Below are 19374 nucleotides of genomic sequence, written 5' to 3' on the forward strand. Positions count from 1 at the left end.
CTTGCTCTGCTCTCACCCCCAGCCTGGCCACTGGGTGACATGTCTTAACGGCCTGCCGCCCCATCTTTTCTCTAGACATCTCCACAGTCCGTCGCCCCTCCTCGCAGAGAGGTTCAGGCTTTTCCTGGGGCGGCGGGGCCAGAGGCGGACCTGCAGAGCTGAAGGTCTGGTTATTTGGGCAGGGGTCTTTTCTGGAGGGTCTCAGTGGGGCGTTGGAAGCCTACCCTGGCTACCGTCCGTTCGCGCCCCAGAACTTCCATCTTCAGGGGTCCGCAGGTGCTTCCGCCCCGCCCGACGCCCAGGAACCCCATATACGGCTCGCGACACAGCGCAGCTTCCACCCTTTACTGATCGCGCTGGAGCATGCGCAGGGCGAGCCGAGCCGGCCAATCTGCGGGGCCCGCGTCATCAGCGCGCGTCCGCCCCGCCCCCCCTCAGCAACGGATCTCGTAGGCGGCAGGCGGCTGCAGCGGGAGGCCCTGTGCGACTCCGGGCGCTGCGCCCTCGGCCGCCTCCGCCGGGCCCTCGGCGAAGAGCGGCTTGGAGCGGTCGATGACGAACATCTCGTGGCCCCGCTCGTCGCGGAGCTCCTCGAGCTGCGCGAAGGTGCAGGGCCCGTCCGAGTAATCGTTGACGAAGAGCGCGCCCTCCCCGGGAGGCCCTGGTGCCTTTTTGCGCCTGCGCCGCCTGCGGCAGATCATGGTCGCCAGCAGCAGCGCCGTGAGCGCCAGGAGCGCGATGGCCGTCGCGATGGCCGTCTGCGTGGCCAGGCCCAGGGCGCGAAAGGCCATGCCGCCCACCTCGGGCAGGTGCTCGTGGCTGACTGGGTCGCCAGCCCGGGGCGGCGCAGGCGCCAGCAGCAGCTGCTGGGACAGGTTGACCAGAAGCTGGAAGGGCAAGCGGGCGGCGCCGCCGGCGTTGGAGGCCTCGCACTCGTATTTGCCAGCGTGGGCCAGGGTGATGTTGGTGAGGAAGAGCATGCCGCTGCCCGTGTCGGATGCCCCGGGCCCACCTGGGCCCGGCACCCCGCCTCCAGGTTGGGCCTGGGCCTGCGGCGGCCCCTCGCGAGGCTGCGCCACTTTTCTCCAGGTCACCAGGGGCTGCGGGTAGCCGGAAGCCTGGCAGGCAATCCGCAGGTCCTCACCCAGGTTGGCTGTCACCTCCAGCGGCTCCACGTGCACAGAGGGTGGGATGCAGATGAGGCTACTGCCAGATACTTCCAGGAGACTCTGAAGTGCCAGGCGGGGGGGCTCTGCACACGTGATTTTCTTGTCTCTGGAGCTGAGCAGTCGCTGGCCCCCTTCCTTGATCCAGGTTCCCAGCCAGTGCAAGGCACAGTCACAGCGCCATGGGTTCTCTGTGGGCAGAGCAGCAGCGGACAGGTAGCTAGCTCAGGGGCGGCCCCAGAGCACAGCGTGTGTGGTTGAGGTTGTTGGCCAGAGCAGGAGCCCCTTTCTCACCTCCCACAGTTGGGGACCCCTGCCACCGCTTCTCTGACCCCAGTCTCCTTAAGTGTGGGCAGCCAACCCCGCCCCCATCTCCTTTCTGTGATGCACGTCCAGTTTACTTCACCCATCTCTGAGAAAGCCCCCGCTCCTCTGATGTCTCTCCCTGTGACAAGTCTTGCTATCTGGGGGGAACCTCTGTGTGCACATAGATATCCCACCTGCACTAAAACTTTGCACATCCTGCCAGCCTTGTCATCGGGTGCTGTCTCCAGGAAATGTCCCCAGTCCTGGTCTCATCTTCCCAGTTTTTTCCTGCCTGCCCTCTCCTGGCCCTAAAGTGTGTGAGCCGCTCAGCTGTGTCCAGTTTGTTCAGGGACTCATACTTTTTCTGTCTTCCTTAGGCAACAGTAACCCGGCCAGCACCCCTACTCCTAGCAGTCTTCTGTCATGGCTATGGGTGGTGGTGGGACCCCCCCAGAGCACTGCCACTGGAGCCCCCTCCACAGCTGGGCCGGCTACCTACCGCCACCACTGTGGTCAAGGAAGCTACCTTTGCATGAGAGTCCCTTGCCCCCAGAAAGAGGTACCTGTGAGGCGCAGGACCTGCAGGCTGGCCAGGGGCTGTAGGGCCTCCTGGCTGATGGTGCCCAGCTGGTTCCTGCTGAGGTCCAGCAGTGCCAGCGAGGAGAGCCCGGCCAGGGCCTGGTCCTCCAGCAGCTCGATGCTGTTTTCCTGCAGGTGCAGCTCCTGCAGTCGCTGAAGCAGGGACAGTAGGTCATCAGGGAAAGGGGCCCTGAGGGACATGTCCCCTTCTTACCAGGCTAGACTGGGCTGCCTTTTCTCCCCTTCACTACTCCAGCCCGGTAAGGCAGGTGGCAGTGCAGGAGGACCTCTTGCCCGTCTTGCCCACTCCTCCCCCCTCACCTGCAAGTGTAGGAAGGTGAAATCCAGCAGCTGTACCAGCTGGTTGCCAGCTAGGTAGAGCACGCGCAGTTGGGCCAGGCCGGCAAAAGCGCCAACGCGCAAGCCGCGCAGCTGGTTGCCGGTGAGCGCCAGCTCCAGCAGGCGCGACTGCGCACGGAAGGCGCCTGGCTCCAGGGCGCGCAGGCTGTTGTTGTGCAGGTAGAGTCGACGCAGGGAGGCGAGGGGTGCCAGGGTGCCCGGTTCCAGGCGCGCGATGCTGTTGTCCTGCAGGAACAGCGTCTGTGCCAGAAGGAGGGAGGGAGGGCGTTTACCCCGCTGAGGGGGTCTCTCTTTTCCCTAGGGCGCCCCATTCACCCACCGGGAGGCTCACACACCATCCCTGCGTGTCGCGGGCACCCCTGGCCCGCAGCCCCAGTCGGTGCCCACCTGCGTCCCGGGCGGGATTCCGGACGGGACCAGGCGCAGCCGCAGGGCGCCGCACTCCACCGTGGCGCTGTAGCAGCGGCAGGCCGCAGGGCAGGCGGCAGCGCGAGGCGGGAGACCCGGCAGTGACAGCAGCGACAGCAGCAGCAGTGCGGGCGCCCCTGGGGCCATCTCTTGCGGGACCGGCCGCAGGCCACGAAGTTGCAGCCTTCGCAGCAGCCTTCCTACAGTCTGGCCCCGATGGGATGTGCCTCCTGAAACACAGGTTGTCAGGCCTGTCCCTAACATTTGAGAGCCAGTGAAAAGCACGGATGGAGGTACACACCGTGTCTGATTTTTGAAGTTTGAAAGTAGTTCAAGAAACTGATAAAATAAAACATTCATTGCCTTCCTTTATAAAAAAGCAGAAAGATCTGGGGCATCGGGTTTCGGTTTAGAATTTCTCATGTCCTCCGTCTTGCCACACAGGCCACAGGAGAGCCTACACCACCCCAACCCACTTCTCTCCCCATCCCATCTCTGCCCAAGGCTCCACGCTGCTAGTGTCCGTCCCTGCCCTCACCTAACCTTGACCCAGGGTTTACTCTAGGCATTTTTGTCTCTAGAAGTCACGCTATGACCCCACCCCTGGGATTCACCTGTTGTGAACTGATGGAGGACATGAGCACAACTGGTCTCAGGGGAGCCACCAGCCAGCCACAGGCACAGTTTTGTCCAGCCTCTGGCCCTGCCCTCCTGGGGGTGGGGGTTGGTAGAACAACTTAGGTAGAATTAGAGCTTTTCCTCAGGGAAATTGTTAGACAATTGGGGGATGAGACAAATAGGAAAGCCAGTTCAGAAGCTGTGGGACTGTGTTCTCCATGCTGGCTCTGAGAAAGGTGCATCCGTCTTTGGGGGTAGGTGGGGCCCTGGAATGGCTGGGGTGTGAAAGAGGGGCCTTGGGCCACTAACCGGGTTTTAGTGTAGTTTAGTAGGCTCTGGGAACACTGATCTCCTGGGTTCTGAAGGAGTGTGTAGTGTTCTGGGGTTTATACACATGCAGCTGTGATCCTAGAGAGGAGAAGGCCTGGGTCTAGTTCAAGGCACGATGAGTCCAGTTGTGAAGGTGGGGACCTGGGCTGAGAAGCCAGCCAGTATGAAGCCATGGATGGCAGGGCTGAGGGTGTGCTATCAGCTAGCCTCCAGCCCCACCTCAAATGGTCCCTGCTCTGAGCACCTGCCTGTTCACCTGGTCTCCCTATTGGGAGAGTGAGTCATGTGGAAAGACACCAAGTGGCCTTGGTGTTTGTTTAAATCTTGCTCTAAATTGTAACTCACATGATTATTTAAGATCACTGAAGAGAAGCAGGCACAGCAGGGCTTCCCTGGTGGCGCGGTGGATGGGAGTCCGCCTGCCGATGCGGGGGGCGCGGGTTCGTGCCCCGGTCCGGGAGGATCCCGCGTGCCGCGGAGCGGCTGGGCCCGTGGGCCATGGCCGCTGAGCCTGCGCATCCGGAGCCTGTGCTCCGCGACGGGAGAGGCCACAGCAGTGAGAGGCCCGCGTACCGCAAAAAAAATAAATAAATAAAAAATAAATAAAAAAAGTAGGCACAGCAAAAGTTTTAATGGAATCGCTTTGGCCCAGGCAGGGGCAGTTCCCAGATGTCTCAGAAGGTGTGTGAAGAACCCCGAGAACTAGGGGGCATACTCTGAGCCCCCAGGATCCATTTCCCTGAGCAAAAGATTTGGCCCAGGGCGCCCACCTACCTTCCAGTGGCAAGGCCTCTCAAACAGAGAAGGTTCTTGATCTCCTCCTCAAGACTCAGGGGACTGCTGCCCACACGGACACCCACTAGATGCTGATTCGTGTGGAAGGGCTGGCCTGGGCAGCATTGAGGATTCAAGCAGGAAGAGCAGGGGAGGCCAGGCCAGAAATCCTTTTACTCAGCGGAGAACCCCCTAATCTGGCTGGGCAGGGGGCGGGGCGTCACATACTGGATTTGGAGAAGGCTGTCACTGTCTCCAGGGAGCCCATCTGTGCGGGGAGGGGAGGTTGGAGGGGTAATGGAGGAAGCCCTGTGACGCTCTCCAGCGCAGTGCGAGGCCCGAGTCGGGTGCCTTGATCTCCCAAGGCGCCCCTTGCATCTGCTCCGGCGCGGCCTGTCCCGGGCCGGTTCAGGGCAGGGCGTGGTCCCCGCCAGGTCGCACGCCCTTCTCGGTGATCGCCGGGGACAGAGCCGGGATGGCCCCTGATCCCGCCCCCACGCCCGCTGACCTTGGGTCGGGCGCCCCCTCACCTGACACTCCTGCGGCGCGGCTCCCCCGCCGAACGCCGGCCCACAGAGCAGCGCCGGGCGGGGGAGGGGCGGGCGCCGCTCGCGCTCGCGCACTGGAGCCCCCGCACCTCCCTCCCGGCAGCCCGGGTCTGCCGTCGCGAGCGCTGGCCGAACCCGAGGACGCCGAGGACGCCCCAGGCCGGGGGTGTGCGGACGGGGTAGAGCACCCGTGACCCCGCCCCTCCCCGCGTCGGTTCTCGGGCCTCGGCAGCACCTCGGACAGCGCCGGGCGGGGCGGGGCCGCGGCGCACCTCCGCCGCGCACGCGCACTGGGACAGCGCTCTCTCCGGGTGGCGCGTGCGCAGCGACGCAGCCCGGGGGGCGCAGCGGGGCTGGGGGCGCCAGCGGCTGCGAGCCCGCCGCTCAGGGCGGCGGGGTGGCGAGCAGCAGCGGGGCCAGGTCCATGGTGAGGGCGAAACGGCTGCCCTGCCAGTGCACGTGCGAGGGCAGCTCGGGCGCGCCGGGCGCGTACTCGAAGCAGGCGCTGAGCTCGAAGGCCAGAGCCGATCGCACCAGGCCCACGCCACCTGCGCGCTCCGGCGCCGGGTGGTAGAGACGCCCATTGGAGGACAGGGGCAGTAGGCGCGCCGGCTCGAAGGGCACGGCCAGGGCCTCGCCGCCGCCGCAGTAGGAGAGGCGCGGGGGCTCGGAGCCAGCGGCCAGCAGGTGCGTGAAGACCACGGGACGGTCCTCGCAGCGTAGGTAGTTGCGCTCTCTGCCGCAGGGCGAGAGGAAGGGGAAGGAGGCCTCGTAGCGCCCGCTGCGGTTGGGTCTCAGGCGGGAGAAGAAGATGACCAGGAACTGCGGGTCTGTGGTGGGGGGGAGGCCGCGACTGCTCAGCATGCCGGGCCCCGAGGCCCCCTAGGCCCTACTGCCCCAGGCAGGGGGCTCGCCCTGGGTCACACCAAGGGCAGACGCCGGCGGTCGGACAGGCTCCCAGGCCTCACTCTAGATAGGGGGCTTTTGAGCGCAGGACAGCCAGTGCCCTTGGTGTGGTTGGGCAGCGGGGCCCTTCAGGGCCTTCCCCGAAGGAAGAGGGAAGGTGGGGGAGGAGGGCGCATCAGTACCTTTGAAGCAGGTGATGAAGTTCTTCATTTTGGAGTCATCCAGGAAAAGCTGTAGAGAGGCAGACCGTGGCCCTTGAGTCCCAGGGGGAATCCCGACAGAGCCGGCCCCAGGGAGAGAAGGCCTGGGCGGGCCTGAGCCCGGGCCAGTGTCCGCTTTCTTTGCTCGTCTGTGCACACCGTGTGCAGGGAGGCGCGTGGAAGGTAAGCCTGGGGGCCCTGCAGACTTCTTTCTCCACATCTACCCCGCACCCCCGGCCTTGCTTCCTCATGCACAGGTCCTCTGGGTTGGCATGCCTTTCCCGCGCCTCTTCCCTCCCCCTTTCAAGTTTCTAATGAGATGTGCCCCTCCTCCGCGGAGGCTATCTGACTTGCTTCCTCCTGTATATGTAGGATGCCCCCTCCAGGGCTTCCAAAGCAGGCGGGGCGGCCCCGACCTGGGGGCCGCAGGATCTGGGGATGCAAAGCGCGCAGGGCGTAACCACGTGTGGGAGGTGGGCCGCTCGGACCTAACCCTCTGGGGCCGGGGCCGGGCGCCCCAGTCTGTCCAGCGCGACTGCGGAGGTCGGGTACCCTTACTTTAAAGACCCCGCCTACTCAGGCCCCGCCCCTCACAGGGTCTTCCCTCTGGCCCCGACCCGCAGAAACCCGGCACCAGGCCCCGCCTCTCACGGGAGCCTCCCTCAGGCCCCGGCCCCGCCCACCTGGCCCTGATGATCCACGTAGTAAAAGTACTCGCGCGTCCGCGGCTCTGGGCTCTGGCCCTGCGTGTAGGAGACGCCCCCGCCCCCACCGTAGGCCCGGGTCCCCGGGGACCGCGCCAAGCCGAGGGCCCAGGTCCGCAGCACTCCGCGCGTCGCCCACATCGTCCTTCCGTGCCGGAAGCGGCTAGAGGGTCACGCGAGGGCGGTGCTGCGCTAACGTAAGTCCCCTGGTGTCGGCGACCTCGCGCTTTGGGTTCCGGCGGCGGCCGCGGAGCTCGTCCCCACCCCCCGGGCTTTGCTTGTTCCCCGGACCCCGGGCGGTTCCGACACTTCCTTCTCTGGGATTTAGGGGCGCGCCGCCCTGCCGTCCGGCTGGGAAAGGGGTGGGGGGCGGGGCCTCCCGACGGTGGGGTTCGGGTGTGAGACGCGGGTGCGGGCGATTTCGGGAACAGGGATACGGGCTGGGGACGGGGCGCTGCCGGGCATGCGGGCCCTGTCCCTCCGCCCTCGGAGGCTGGTTGCTCTCACGTGGGCGAGGTACCCGCCCTGTCTCTTCCCCCAACCCCTAGGAAGCCCCCCCCCCACCCCGGTGGGGCAATCTGCCTGTCCAGCTGGGTGCTGAACCGAGAGGTGGTGAATAAACACTGCCTAGAAGCCTATGCCAGCTTGCGGGTAAGGTAGCTCAGAAAAAGCTCCCCTCCCAATCAAGCAGGGCTTTCGGGCTCAGTTGTGATACCCCAGGTGCCTCGCACCTTGCGCGCCTACCTGGAGTCTCGTCCCCGTTCCCGGGAAGCTGCCTTGCTCTCCCCCCGACCCCCTGCTGCCCCCATTCATTCTCCCTTGGCCTGGCTTCCACCCTGGTGCCCACACCAGCTACCGACTGGCCGCTGATAGCTGCCCCGCCGCAACTGGAAGGAATGGGATGCGACAGGCTCGCAAGTGTCCATACGTACTTTATTCACACAAAGTGTTGTCATCTCTCGAGTCCGTGCATCAGAGCGAGAGTCTGTGGCCGGGCCGCCCCTACCCAGGCCCCGAGACCCCCGGACTGAGGATGCTCCCCCAGTGGACACCAGGCCTCGGCAGGACTGGGTTCTTTTGTTCTTAATAAATAAAAACTCAACTCTAATATATATATATATATATATATATATATATATATAACCGGGGAGAAATTAAGTTTTACCACAATTGGAACTCAAATTACAAATTGGAAAATGTACAAACTGAGAGTCTAGATACCTCCCCTCCACCCACCCACCCTACCCCCCGCCCCGGCTCTGGCCTCGAGGAAGGGCAGTCGCCGGTGCCCCTCTGGTCCCCCAGTTCAGGGCTCCTTCCCTCTCATCTGCTGCAGGTCCTGGATGGGGATGGGGCAGGGTTTGATTTTTGGTCAGAAGCCAAGAGGGTGGAGAAGAAAATGAAGGAATGATCTCAACTTGTCTGCAGAGGACGGGAGAAGCCTCAAATAAATAACATTTGGGTTAAGACTATGTCATTAGCAAATTTAGTTCTTATATCTTTCGCTCTATTTATATCTCTATACACAGGCGGGTTGGGATGCGGGATAGATTCTGAATTTATAGTTACACGAAGAAAAAATACTCTTGCCCCTCCCCCACCCTGCCCAAAGAATGCCTGCCCAACCCTGCCCCCAACCCCAGAGGACTTTGGCTTGGGGGCCCCTTTCTACCCAGAGAGAGCCTATCGGGCCCAGCACCAGCCAGGTTCTGCTCTGGTGGTGAAAAGCCCAGAGCCCTGGAGCCCCCAAACTCCTGTGCAGTCACCACGCTGGAGGCCACAAGTGGCAGGGGGAGGGGGCGGGAAGGGACTGGGGAGGGAGGAAGTCGCAGATCAGGAGACCCCCCCAGGTCAGGGGGAGGGCAGAGGAAGAGCAAGATGGGCAGCCGGGCTGGGCCGGGGCCAAGCTGAGGGCAGCAGCCTCAGCAAGGCGGCTCGCCCCAGCAAGGGCGGCTTGTGCTCTCGGGCCGGCCGGGAGGGGCAGTGTCACTTGGCTCCAGGAAACAGAAGGCACTTTCTCGCGGCCGGACCGCGGCTGGCGGTGGGCGCGGCAGCGCCGAACGACGCGGCCACGAGGCCCGGGGCGGGGCAGAGGCGCCCTTCCCGCAGCCCCTCTGCCTCGGTTGCGCCTTCAGGCCGAGGGCCCGGGTCGGGGGATGCGGGTTCCAGGGCTGGGGCGGGCATGGGCGGAGCCGGCATGCTACCTCCGCTTCTCGGGCGTCCCCCCCCCCTCCCCGCGTGCCCCCTGCCCGGGCGCAGCCGGGCAGGCTCTGTCCCCACCCTCGGTCCCTCGGTGCCCACGCGCTATAGCACGCCCTCCATGAAGGTGGTGTCCAGGTGCTGGATGAGCACGCGCAGGAAGGACATCTCCTTGCGAGTGTTCTCGAAGATGATGCGCGGGTCGTCCGAGCGGCAGCGCAGGCAGTTGGGCGCCATCACCATGGCCAGGTTGCTGACGTCCATCTTGGTGATGGCCACATTGGCGGGCTGCACGAACACCTGCGCGGGGAGCGGGGAGCTGCGGGTGGGCCGGGGCGGGGCGCGGAGGGGCGGGGCGCGGAGGGGCGGCACCGCCTACCTGGAGGAAACGGATGAGGTAGCACAGCACCAGGCGGTTGATGCGGGGCAGCGCGTGCACCACGGCCACGGCGGCCTCGGGGCTCTCGTAGTGCGCGATGCACTGCTCGTAGAACTCGTGGGGGATCAGGGGCTCCTCCAGCTCCCGGTACCACAGCTTCAGCAGCGACGCTGGGGACGCAGCGCGGGGGTTTCGGCTGGGCGGGGCAGTCGGGGACCCGCCCCACCAGCAGCGAGGGGCGAAAGCGGCCGTGTGTGTCGGGAGTGGGGGCGAGGGGCCAGGACCAGACGGGAGGTGTCCACCCAGCCGTGTGGACTGCGCGGCCGGAGGCCTGCGGGCTCCTGGTCCTGAGGGCCTGGACTGACCCCGAGCGCCGGGAACCAAGAGAGGCTGTGCAGCCACCGTGCGCAGGCAAGCGGAGGGAGGCGCCGCGGAGGCTGTCCAACGGCAGGGGGACGTCTGTGCTGGAAATGGACCAGAGGGCTGTCCCTTCACGACGGAAAGCAGGGAGGGCTGAACCGTCCGAGCTGCTCCTGCTGCTGAGGGGACTGGGGGCTTACCTGGGACGTGGGGGTCCTCCAGGCCTGTAGGCACCTTCCACTGGTCCACCTGTAGCTTCAGGGCATTCACCTCATCAATGTCCCCAGGGACTCTGCCAAGCACAGGGCAGGTCTCAGGGAGGAGGAGCTGGGCTTGCTCAGGGTCAAGGCTGCCTGACCTCTCTCTGCCCAAATGGCCTCTTTCCTACCAGAGGGAGGTGTGGCTGGGGTCCCCTGTCCCAGGCCCCCATCCCTCATCCCTCTGCTGACTGCCCCCAGGCAGATCCCTTCCTCAGAATGGTCCCCGAGGCCCAAAGCCATAAGCCTGTTTCCCCGCCTGTCCTGGGTCCTGGGTAGGTGAGTCACGACGGCAGGTGCCTGGCCACGTGCCGCCCTCCATGGGGCAGGGCCGTCACATCCATTCTCAGGTGACGGCCGTTTGCTGGGGGCTGCCGCATCTTTCCAGGCCCTGCCCATGGCTGGTGTCCAAGTACCCTCTGGGCCCCTGCTGGCCATTTCTGCAAGGGCACTGTCCCTGGCTAGCTCTCCTGTCTGGGTTCCGGTGCGCTGCCATTCAGGAGGGAGAGCCCTGCTGACCCACCTCCTAAAGATGGGGCCCTCCCCACCCTCCTGGCCGCAGAGCGCCCGGCCCTTCTAGTTGCTCCAAGTTGCCCTCCCTGCCTGCATGCTGGCCTCTCAGGGGGCTTCTCTGGCTGCTCTGAGACAGGGGCCCGGGGCCCAGGTTGCAGGGCACCTGAAGATGCCTTCCGTCTGGTCACCGTTGAGTGCAAGCACCTCCTCCGACAGCCGAGTCTGCACCCAGGGCAGCTGCCGATCGGGGAAGCGCTCCCTCTGCATGCTCATGACCTCCTGCAGCGCACTGCCAAACATGGACGGGCTGAACACAGCGTTCTTGGCGTGCCGGATCTCCTCCACGTTGGGCTTCTTCAGCCCCTGCAAAGGCGGCCCAGCTCTCTGTCCCAGTGTGGCCTGGCGCCCAGCTCCCAGCCCTCCCTCCCCCTACACCCCTGCAAGGGCTGCCCCTGGCTCACCCGCCCTCTTTCCTCCTTCTGTCCTCTCGTCCCTGTGAGCCCCAGGCCCGAGCCGGGGACCCCCAACTCCCTGGCCCCTGAGTCACCAGAGGCGCCTCCTGCTGGGCCACCTGCGGCATCAGAAGCTCCAAGTGGCACCCTCCGCACTGTGAGCCGTTAAGTGCCCCACCTGCCCCCCCCCCCCGCCTCCCGCTGGACCCTGTCTGGGCATCGCCAGTGCAGGCTGCCCGCCCACCCCTGCCCGCTGGACCCTGTCTGGGCATCACCGGCACAGGCTGCCCGCCCACCTCTGCCCGCTGGACTCTGTCTGGGCATCACCGGCACAGGCTGCCCGCCCACCTCTGCCCGCTGGACTCTGTCTGGGCATCACCGGCACAGGCTGCCCGCTGGACCCTGTCTAGGCATCGCCGGCACAGGCTGCCCGCCCACCTCTGCCCGCTGGACTCTGTCCGGGCATCACCGGCACAGGCTGCCCGCTGGACCCTGTCTGGGCATCACCGGCACAGGCTGCCCCCCGCCCCCCGCTGGACTCTGTCTGGGCATCACCGGCACAGGCTGCCCGCACACCTCTGCCCGCTGGACCCTGTCCGGGCATCGCCGGCACAGGCTGCCCGCCCACCTCTGCCCGCTGGACTCTGTCTGGGCATCACCGGCACAGGCTGCCCGCTGGACCCTGTCTGGGCATCACCGGCACAGGCTGCCCCCCGCCCCCCGCTGGACTCTGTCTGGGCATCACCGGCACAGGCTGCCCGCCCACCTCTGCCCGCTGGACTCTGTCCGGGCATCACCGGCACAGGCTGCCCGCTGGACCCTGTCTGGGCATCACCGGCACAGGCTGCCCCCCGCCCCCCGCTGGACTCTGTCTGGGCATCACCGGCACAGGCTGCCCGCCCACCTCTGCCCGCTGGACTCTGTCTGGGCATCACCGGCACAGGCTGCCCCCCCCTCCCGCTGGACTCTGTCTGGGCATCACCGGCACAGGCTGCCCGCACACCTCTGCCCGCTGGACCCTGTCCGGGCATCGCCGGCACAGGCTGCCCCCCCTCCCGCTGGACTCTGTCCGGGCATCGCCGGCACAGGCTGCCCGCCCACCCCTGCCCAGCGGTTCTGGGAGGAGCTCGTACCTTCTTGGCTCCAGTCAGGGCCGCCTTCTGCAGCTTGTGGTAACAGTACTTGGCGTATGTGCTTATTGCCACCCCTGGAAAAGAATGGTGCCAGTTGGCTTGGCATGGATGAGTGGGAGCAGAGGCTGCAGGCCAACCAGTGACTGAGGAGGGAGCAGCAAGAGGGGTGAGGAGAGGTGGCTCCTGCAGGAACCTGGCGCCCAGGCCCGGCCAGCCTCCTGCCTGCTGCTCGCCCCGCCCGGGCAGTGGGTCCTCACTCATGTGAAGAGGCAAGGGGGCACTGCCCTCTCCTCCAGGGGAGCCAGGTTGAAGAAGGAAGCCCTCCGCCAGCCTACCCAACCCTCCCCCTGGCCAGGAAGGTCAGGCTGGGGATGAGGTCTATTCCCCCGGGGGAGTGGCAAGGCAGGACGGGGCAGGGCCTGGGGGGGGTTCCCTGAGAAGGGTGACCTCCATGTGCTGCACGCCTGCAGGCACTCAGCGCCCATCGCCTTGAGCCAGCACTGGAGGAGGGAGCTTTGCGAGGGGCTGGGCAGCAGGCCCAGCTCTCTTGCAGCCCAGCTTCCAGCCAGAGGCCCTGGGCAGCCCAGGGAGAGGCCTCAGCCCACAGGATCTCATGCCTGCTTGGTCGAAGGCTGCCTGGGTGGGGGTCAGGGAGAGGGAGGCCCAGGGCCTGGCTCACTTGGGAGGGGCATGAGTGTGGAGGGGATGCCCTGTGCCCGGAGCCTGGGTTTCGCTGGGAGGGCAATGCTGGGGAAGGACCACATGGTGACTCTGCCTGAGGGCTGAAGGTGACAGGAGGAATTGTCTCCTTTCTCAAGGGAGGGGGCTTTCTAAAACCTCACCCCTGAAAGCAGAAGTTCTAGCTGGTGGTCATGGAGGGTGGCAGGGCCAGCAATCCGACGGCAAAGACCTCAGGCCACGGGTCTTTCCAGATACGGTGTGCTGGGGCGGGGGATGGGGCTGGGGGGGCTGGAGGCAAAGGGAGGAGGGGGGAGAGGGAGTGGGGAGGAGGCCCCAACCAGGGAGGGTCTGAAAGGTGTGGCGCATCTTTCCTGGCCCAGGCCAAGGGAAGCAGCAGCAAGACAGGAGCCATCCGGGCCGGGCTGCCCCAGACCATGGACAGACAGATGGGCCGACCATGTGCCTCCAGGCTCAGGACAGACCCGCTCCCTGTAAGGCTCTGCCTCTGCTGGGCCTCCCTGCCTGAGGGGTGCCTCTGGACCCAAGTCTTAAATACAAACAGAGTCTTTTTTAAAGGAAGCAGTTGCCTGAGGACACAGGGTTCCGTGAACCTCAGTGTGAAGAACACAGACATGTCTGATGCGTGTAAACCTTTTCGTTTCTAGTTACCGCAAAATACTTCCGTCGTTATAACTGGTAAGGGGAGTCTGTTTTAGAGTAATCAAAGTGCAAACAAACGTTTCTTATAGGGGTTTAAACCGTGAAGAATCTTTCAGGTCCCTGGGGCCCCACAGACCCAAACGGAGAATCCTAGCTGCAGCTACCACTCAGCCAGCTTGGGACGCAGCGCGCGGAACCTTCCGCCACTGGCCCACGTGGGCAGGCTCTGGGCCCAGGGAGAGTGGATGGTGCTCAGGCCAACGGGACCTGGGCTGCAGCCTGAGCACCGGGAGCCCAGAGAGTGCTTGGCGGCAGGGCAGCGGGCGGCGCCTGCTCGCTTTCCCCACCCTGGGAGCGTGCCCACCCCTCCCTTGGGTGACAGCCTCCTGTCCCTGGGCTCGGGGCCCGTGGGCAGACTTGCCCTGACCTCGTGTCACAGGGCTTCCTGGGACCAAACCGGCCTCTCCAACAGGCTGTGATCTGAATATCCTTGGGCCACCACCTCTCACCTGGCGATTGTGGTGCAGCCTTTCCAGGCCTTGTTTCCTCTCTGTAGGATGGGGACAGGTGCCCATGAAGGGCTGACCTCAGTCTGGCATGGAGTGAGGGCTCAGTTGAGGGCTGCAGCTGCTGGAGTCCGAGGACTGAGGCCTCGTGTGCCTGGAGTCTCAGGGCTGGGGCACCTCTGCTGCCAGGGCACAGCCTCCTGGGCCAAGACTATGGGGTGTCTGAGTGCCCGTGGCCAACCCAGGGAAACCCACATGGTACTGTGGGGGCCTCTGAGTCCACTGCCCCGTTCTGGCCTTGCCAGGGCATGGGATAGCGGAGAGATAGCGGCCCCCAGAGCGACCGACAAAGCAGCTCTCCCAGAGCCTCTGCTGCTGTGCCAGGTGCCCAGGCCAAGAACCTCGAAGGCTGCTGGGTGTGGCCAGGACCTGCCACCTCTTGGCACGGACTCTGCTGGGTCCTGGGGGAACTAGCCCCCTCCTCTGACCCACTCGGAGCTCCAACCACCCCTGGCCCACAGGAGCCTGCACTCTGTGCCCCCAGCCCCCCCCCCACTGCTGCATCGGGACTCCAGTGGATGGGCTCAGGCAGGAGCTCAAAGCTCCTTCCCCAAGGACAGGGCCCCAAGGGCGGCTGGGAAGCCTGGACTGTGGCTGCCCCCCTTCTTCTGGTGAGGCTAGCATGTAGCCAGAGAGCTTCCCAGAGGAAAGGGTGAGTCTCACAGGAAGAAGAGTGGGGCAAGTGTGGGTAACCAGGTACAGGTGGGATGGGGGCTGGTCCCAGGGCCCTGGTGCCAAGAAGGGAGGCTCATGGGGCAGAAATGGACGGCTGGGTCTCCTGGCCAGGAGAGCACAGCCTTGGGCTAACAGGGCTTCTCTGGAGCTTGGGTGGGGGTGGGCTGTGCTGGGGGCCCCAGGGAAACAATGCCAGGCTTGGCCCCCAGCCCCAGGGGTGGCCCGGCTGGAGGTCAGGGCTGGGGTGGCACCTGCCCACAGGGCACTCCCTCACCTCGGCGTGCCTCCAGCAGGCCCCGCCCCACTGAGAACCCAGCACGCACGTTGGAAATTGTTCTGAGCACCGTGGAGAAAGGCGCAGGGCAGGTGTGGCCTCTCCCAGGAGCCCTGTCGACGACCTGGGCTTCCAGCCCACTCAGGAGGAGACCTGACGGTTAGTGTCCCCCCGCTGTCCCCCCAGCCCAGAAGCGGTTAGAGAGAGGAGGCCAGGCGGCCGAGGCCGGAGAGCAGAGCTGTGCAGACGCAGCGCACAGGGGCTGCGGGAGAGGCCCTACCATCCGGCTCCTCAACATAAGGCTTGGGTTTCTTTCTCAACTTGGACTTCTTCTTACTGTTCCTTTCCAGAAGCGCTTTCATGTGCTGTGTCACTGGGGAGCAAACAAAGGGTGAGGCCACAGAACACAAAGAGGAACACGTGCCCACACGGTCCCGCTCGGGGCTGACCCTGGGCAGCTGGGAGGTCACTGCCCCAGCCTGCTGGACTCCTCAGAGGGAGATGGGCTGATGCCCCGCCAGAGGGGGAGGGGAGTGCCGGGCGGGGGCGGGTGTCTCGCTCAGAGTCCTGGGCACAGGGGTGGGTGTGTGGGCACACCTGGGTCGTGTGGCTGGGGAGGTGCCAGGAACGTGCCCCTGGGCAGTGGGGAGAGGATGTGGTCAGCTCATGACCCGCTGGCCGACAGAAAGGCAGGGGTAGGGAGCCCCCTGAGAGGGCCGCAGCCCAGCCATCTGGTTCCTACGTGGCTGCGCTCCAGGGGCTGAGTGGGTGCTGAGCGAGAGAGAGGGGCCTGGCTCCCCTCTCTGGCTGACCTGGGCACCACCCCCCCACACACACACCCACACCCCGCACAAAATAACTCAGCGCTGTCGATCCGGACCCTCCATCCCCCCATCCCGTGCTCTGGAAGGAAGTCGAGGCACACAGCCCACACTGAGGTGGGATTCACGCTCCCCTCATGGTGGACCCTCTTACCTACATAAATTATTTGTAATTCTCTTTTTCTTTCTTTCTTTTTTTGGCCGCATTGCGCGGCATTCGGGGATCTTAGCTCCCCAACCAGGGATCGAACCCGCACCCCCTGCAGTGGAAGTGTGGAGTCTTAACCACTGGATCACCAGGGAAGTCCCATATATCTATCTAATCATTTATATCATATTCATTCATCTTACATTCATTCATTCATCTTACATTGTCAGCTTACAGTTCAATATGACTTTATTCTGTTCCTTAAAGTGCTCCAGCTTTGGCCCCGGGGAGCTCTGTGTCCTGTGACCCGTGTCCTGTGACACGCCCCGTCATCTCCCCTCTGGCACATCCTCCCTTCAGGCACTGCATCTTGTACATTCCCTACCCCAGCCTTAGAATCAGCTGTTTCTCCAGACAGCTCTGGTTCCTTTTAATGGAAAATGGTAGAAACCAAGAGCTGCGGGTCAGGTGTCCTCAATGCTCTTGGGGTGTCACTGCTTCTAGGCCCCAGGCTGACAGGGCAAGGAAAGATACATGTGTATACGAGGTTGAAGAGACTCCCTTCTCTTCCAAGTGTTTTAATCAGGAATGGAATGTTGGATTTTGTCAAATGCTTTTCCTACACTTATTGAGATGATCTTATGTTTTTTTTTTTTTACTCTGTTGATATGGCAAATTACATTGATTGATTTTTGAATGTTAAACCAACTTTTCATTCCTCAGATAAACCCCACTTATTCAAGATGCATTATCCTTTTAATATATTCTTGGATTTAATTTGCTAAAATACAGTTCATTTTTGTCCTATCCTCATGAGGGATACTATCTGTGCTTCTCTTTCAAATTTTTGGTAATGCCCTTTTCTAATTTTGATATAGAGAGAATTGGGAAATATTCCCTCCACTTCAATTTTCTGAGTTAATTGCTACACAAACAATGAAATATTTGATAGAATTCACTAGTGAAGCCATTTGGGCCTGGAATTTTCTTTGTGGGAAAGTTTCATAAAGTACCAATTTCTTTAACAGATATATGATTTTTCTGGTTATCTATTTTTTATTGAGTGATCTTTGGTAGTTTGTGTCTTTCAAGGAATTTGTCTATTTCCTCTAAATTGTCATATTTACTGGCATAATGTTGTTCATAATATTTCCTTACTATCCTTTTTTTTTTTTTTTTTTTTTTTTTTTGCGGTACGCGGGCCTCTCACTGTCGCGGCCTCTCCTGTTGTGGAGCACAGGCTCCGGACGCGCAGGCTCAGTGGCCATGGCTCACGGGCCCAGCCGCTCCGCGGCATGTGGGATCTTCCCGGACCGGGGCACGAACCCGTGTCCCCTGCATCGGCAGGCGGACTCTCAACCACTGCGCCACCAGGGAAGCCCCTCCTTACTTTCTGATATAATTTCCTCTCACTGTTTTTTTAAGCTTCTTAAAGTAGCTGAGGTGACTGATTTATTTCCCAATACAGTTATAGGCGCCATAAATTTCCCTCTAAGTACTGCTTTAGCTGCATCACACAAATTTTAATGTTTTGTTTTCATTTTCTTTCAATTCAAAATACTCTGCACCTTCCTTTTTCATTTCTATTTGACCCATGGATTGTTCAGTAGTATGTTCTTTAGTTTCCAAATACTCAGGGATTTTCCAGGTATCTTTATGTTGCTGATTGCCAATTTAATTCCACTGTGGTTGGAGAACACACTTTCTATGACTCACATTCTTCTTTTTTTTTTTTTTTTTTAGTATTTATTTTGGCTGTGCCGGGTCTTAGTTGCGGCACGCGGATTTCTTCGTCACGGCACGTGGACTCTTAGTTGCGGCATGCGTGTGGGTTCTACTTCCCCGACCAGGGATCAAACCCGCACCCCCTGCATTGGGAGTGTGGAGTCTTACCCACTGGACCACCCTATGACTCACATTCTTTAACCTTTATTGAGACTTGTTTTATGGCTCAGAGTATGGCCTATTTTGGAAAAGTGGCTGAGATCTGAGTCCAGATGCTCTGGGTGCAGTCTTTAACCTTGCCTACTCCATTGTAGCTGCTTTGCTTCCTAAACAGACCTTCAACTAGTCCTTTTGTTTTCAGCTCCGTGGTCATTCCCACTTCCATACCACTGCTGGAGGAAGCTGGCTCCACCCACTGCTGCACTTTTTAGGGTTTGCTACTTGCTTCGACTTGTCAGCTTCCCCACCACCTGCTTGGGATCCACGTTTCTTGGTCGGCCAAGTCAGTTTCCAGCCACTTGTCCATATGCTTTTCAGCTTCCAAAGCATAGTTGTTCTTCCTCTTCCATTCTCTTTGTCCTGGTGGGCTTTAGTATTTTTTATTGTGATAAATTATACGTAACATAAAATCTGCTATCTTAACCATTTTTAATTGTACAGTTCAGGGTACCAGTTACATTCGTATTACCGTGCAACCGTCACCACCATCCACCTCCAGCACTTCTTCATCTCCCAAAATGGGAAGTCTGTACGAATCAAACAACTCTCCACGTCTCCCTCCCCGTAACCCATGGCACCCACCATTCTGCATGAACTTGACTACTCTAGGGACCTCATACAGTTATCTGTCTGATTGGTGCAGTATTTGTCTTTTTGGGTCTGCCTTATCTCACTCACCATCATGTTTTCAGGATTCAGCCATGTTGTAGCCTGTGCCCGAAGTTCCTTCCCTATTCGGCTGAATAATTCCATTATGTGTACAGATGACACTTATTTATCTATTCATCCATCAACGGACACCTGGGCTGCTTTCTACCTCTTGGCTATTGTGAATATGCTGCTATGAACATGGGTGTACAAATATCTGTTCATGCTCCTGCTTTCAATTCTTTTGGGTATATACCCACAAGTGGAATTGCTGAGTCCTATGATAATTCTATTTTTAATCCTTTGAGAAACTGCCATTCTGTTTCCATAGTGGCTGCAGCATTTTACATTTCCTTGTGAGGTTTCTTTTTCTGCCTTTAAAAAATTCCTTCACTGTTCTTTTATCGTGAGTTCAGGGTGGAATGCAAGTAAATGCACGTGATCGTCCTGCCATCTTCACCCGGAAGGCAGCGTCTTGCTGTGAAGGCACATGTAGCCCTCAGGGTCTGCAGCCTTCCCGTGTGCTCTTTGCAGAGCATCCTTGCGATGCCTGTGCTGACAGCACGCTTAGGGAAGTCCAGGGCGGAAAGGCTGTGGAGTCACCTGGTGGTGGCTGGTACAAAGGTGTGACCACGTGCGAGCCGAGGCTAAGCCAGGGGGTGGGGTCACGTGAATTGGGGTTCACTGTGCGGTACCTTGTTCCCTCGGAGTGGCGACCACACAGCAGATGTCAAACACGTGCTGGCAGATGAATCAAACGCTTCT

General features: G+C 61.5%; 3 protein-coding genes and 1 long non-coding RNA gene across 9 annotated transcripts in view; 1 reads left to right on the forward strand and 3 right to left on the reverse strand.

The window, feature by feature from the left end:
• Nucleotides 1–189: 189 nt before the first annotated feature.
• LRRC24 (leucine rich repeat containing 24) lies at nt 190–5342 on the reverse strand. Of its 3 annotated transcripts, none has more exons than XM_059995333.1 (5): nt 5072–5342; nt 2799–3049; nt 2373–2651; nt 2036–2204; nt 190–1357 (listed from the first exon to the last, which is right to left on the reverse strand). In XM_059995333.1, the coding sequence occupies exons 2-5, from the start codon at nt 2964–2966 to the stop codon at nt 435–437; spliced, it is 1539 nt and encodes a 512-aa protein (XP_059851316.1). In that variant the 5' UTR covers nt 2967–3049; nt 5072–5342; the 3' UTR covers nt 190–434. The 3 variants fall into 3 exon arrangements, with proteins under 3 accessions (XP_059851316.1, XP_059851318.1, XP_059851317.1); XM_059995335.2 differs by lacking the exon at nt 5072–5342 and adding an exon at nt 4113–4248; XM_059995334.2 differs by lacking the exon at nt 5072–5342 and having other exon boundaries at nt 2799–3309.
• Nucleotides 5343–5473: 131 nt separating this feature from the next.
• Nucleotides 5474–7062, reverse strand: C17H8orf82 (chromosome 17 C8orf82 homolog). The gene is made up of 3 exons (XM_059995432.1): nt 6879–7062; nt 6178–6226; nt 5474–5919 (listed from the first exon to the last, which is right to left on the reverse strand). Exons 1-3 carry the CDS (start codon nt 7038–7040, stop codon nt 5474–5476), a joined length of 657 nt encoding a protein of 218 aa, XP_059851415.1. The 5' UTR covers nt 7041–7062.
• On the forward strand, nt 5638–7570 carry LOC132413367 (uncharacterized). The gene is made up of 4 exons (XR_009516702.1): nt 5638–5776; nt 6221–6378; nt 6819–7096; nt 7448–7570. It is a non-coding gene; the product is annotated as an uncharacterized lncRNA (long non-coding RNA).
• Nucleotides 7571–7815: 245 nt separating this feature from the next.
• Nucleotides 7816–19374, reverse strand: part of ARHGAP39 (Rho GTPase activating protein 39) — a 74208-nt gene continuing 62649 nt past the window's right edge. The window contains exons 7-12 of one of the 4 annotated variants that reach the window (XM_059995317.1): nt 15329–15421; nt 12193–12266; nt 10771–10970; nt 10038–10129; nt 9478–9647; nt 7816–9398 (exon numbers count right to left, since the gene is read on the reverse strand). In XM_059995317.1, coding sequence (XP_059851300.1) covers nt 9204–9398; nt 9478–9647; nt 10038–10129; nt 10771–10970; nt 12193–12266; nt 15329–15421 — 824 coding nt within the window. In that variant the 3' untranslated portion in view covers nt 7816–9203. Of the gene's footprint in view, nt 9399–9477; nt 10130–10770; nt 10971–12192; nt 12267–15328; nt 15422–19374 lie in introns of those variants that run through there. The other 3 variants (XM_059995315.1, XM_059995314.1, XR_009516694.1) reach the window with 3 other exon arrangements.

Source organism: Delphinus delphis, chromosome 17 (assembly GCF_949987515.2).
Source record: "Delphinus delphis chromosome 17, mDelDel1.2, whole genome shotgun sequence".
Taxonomy (NCBI): domain Eukaryota; kingdom Metazoa; phylum Chordata; class Mammalia; order Artiodactyla; family Delphinidae; genus Delphinus; species Delphinus delphis.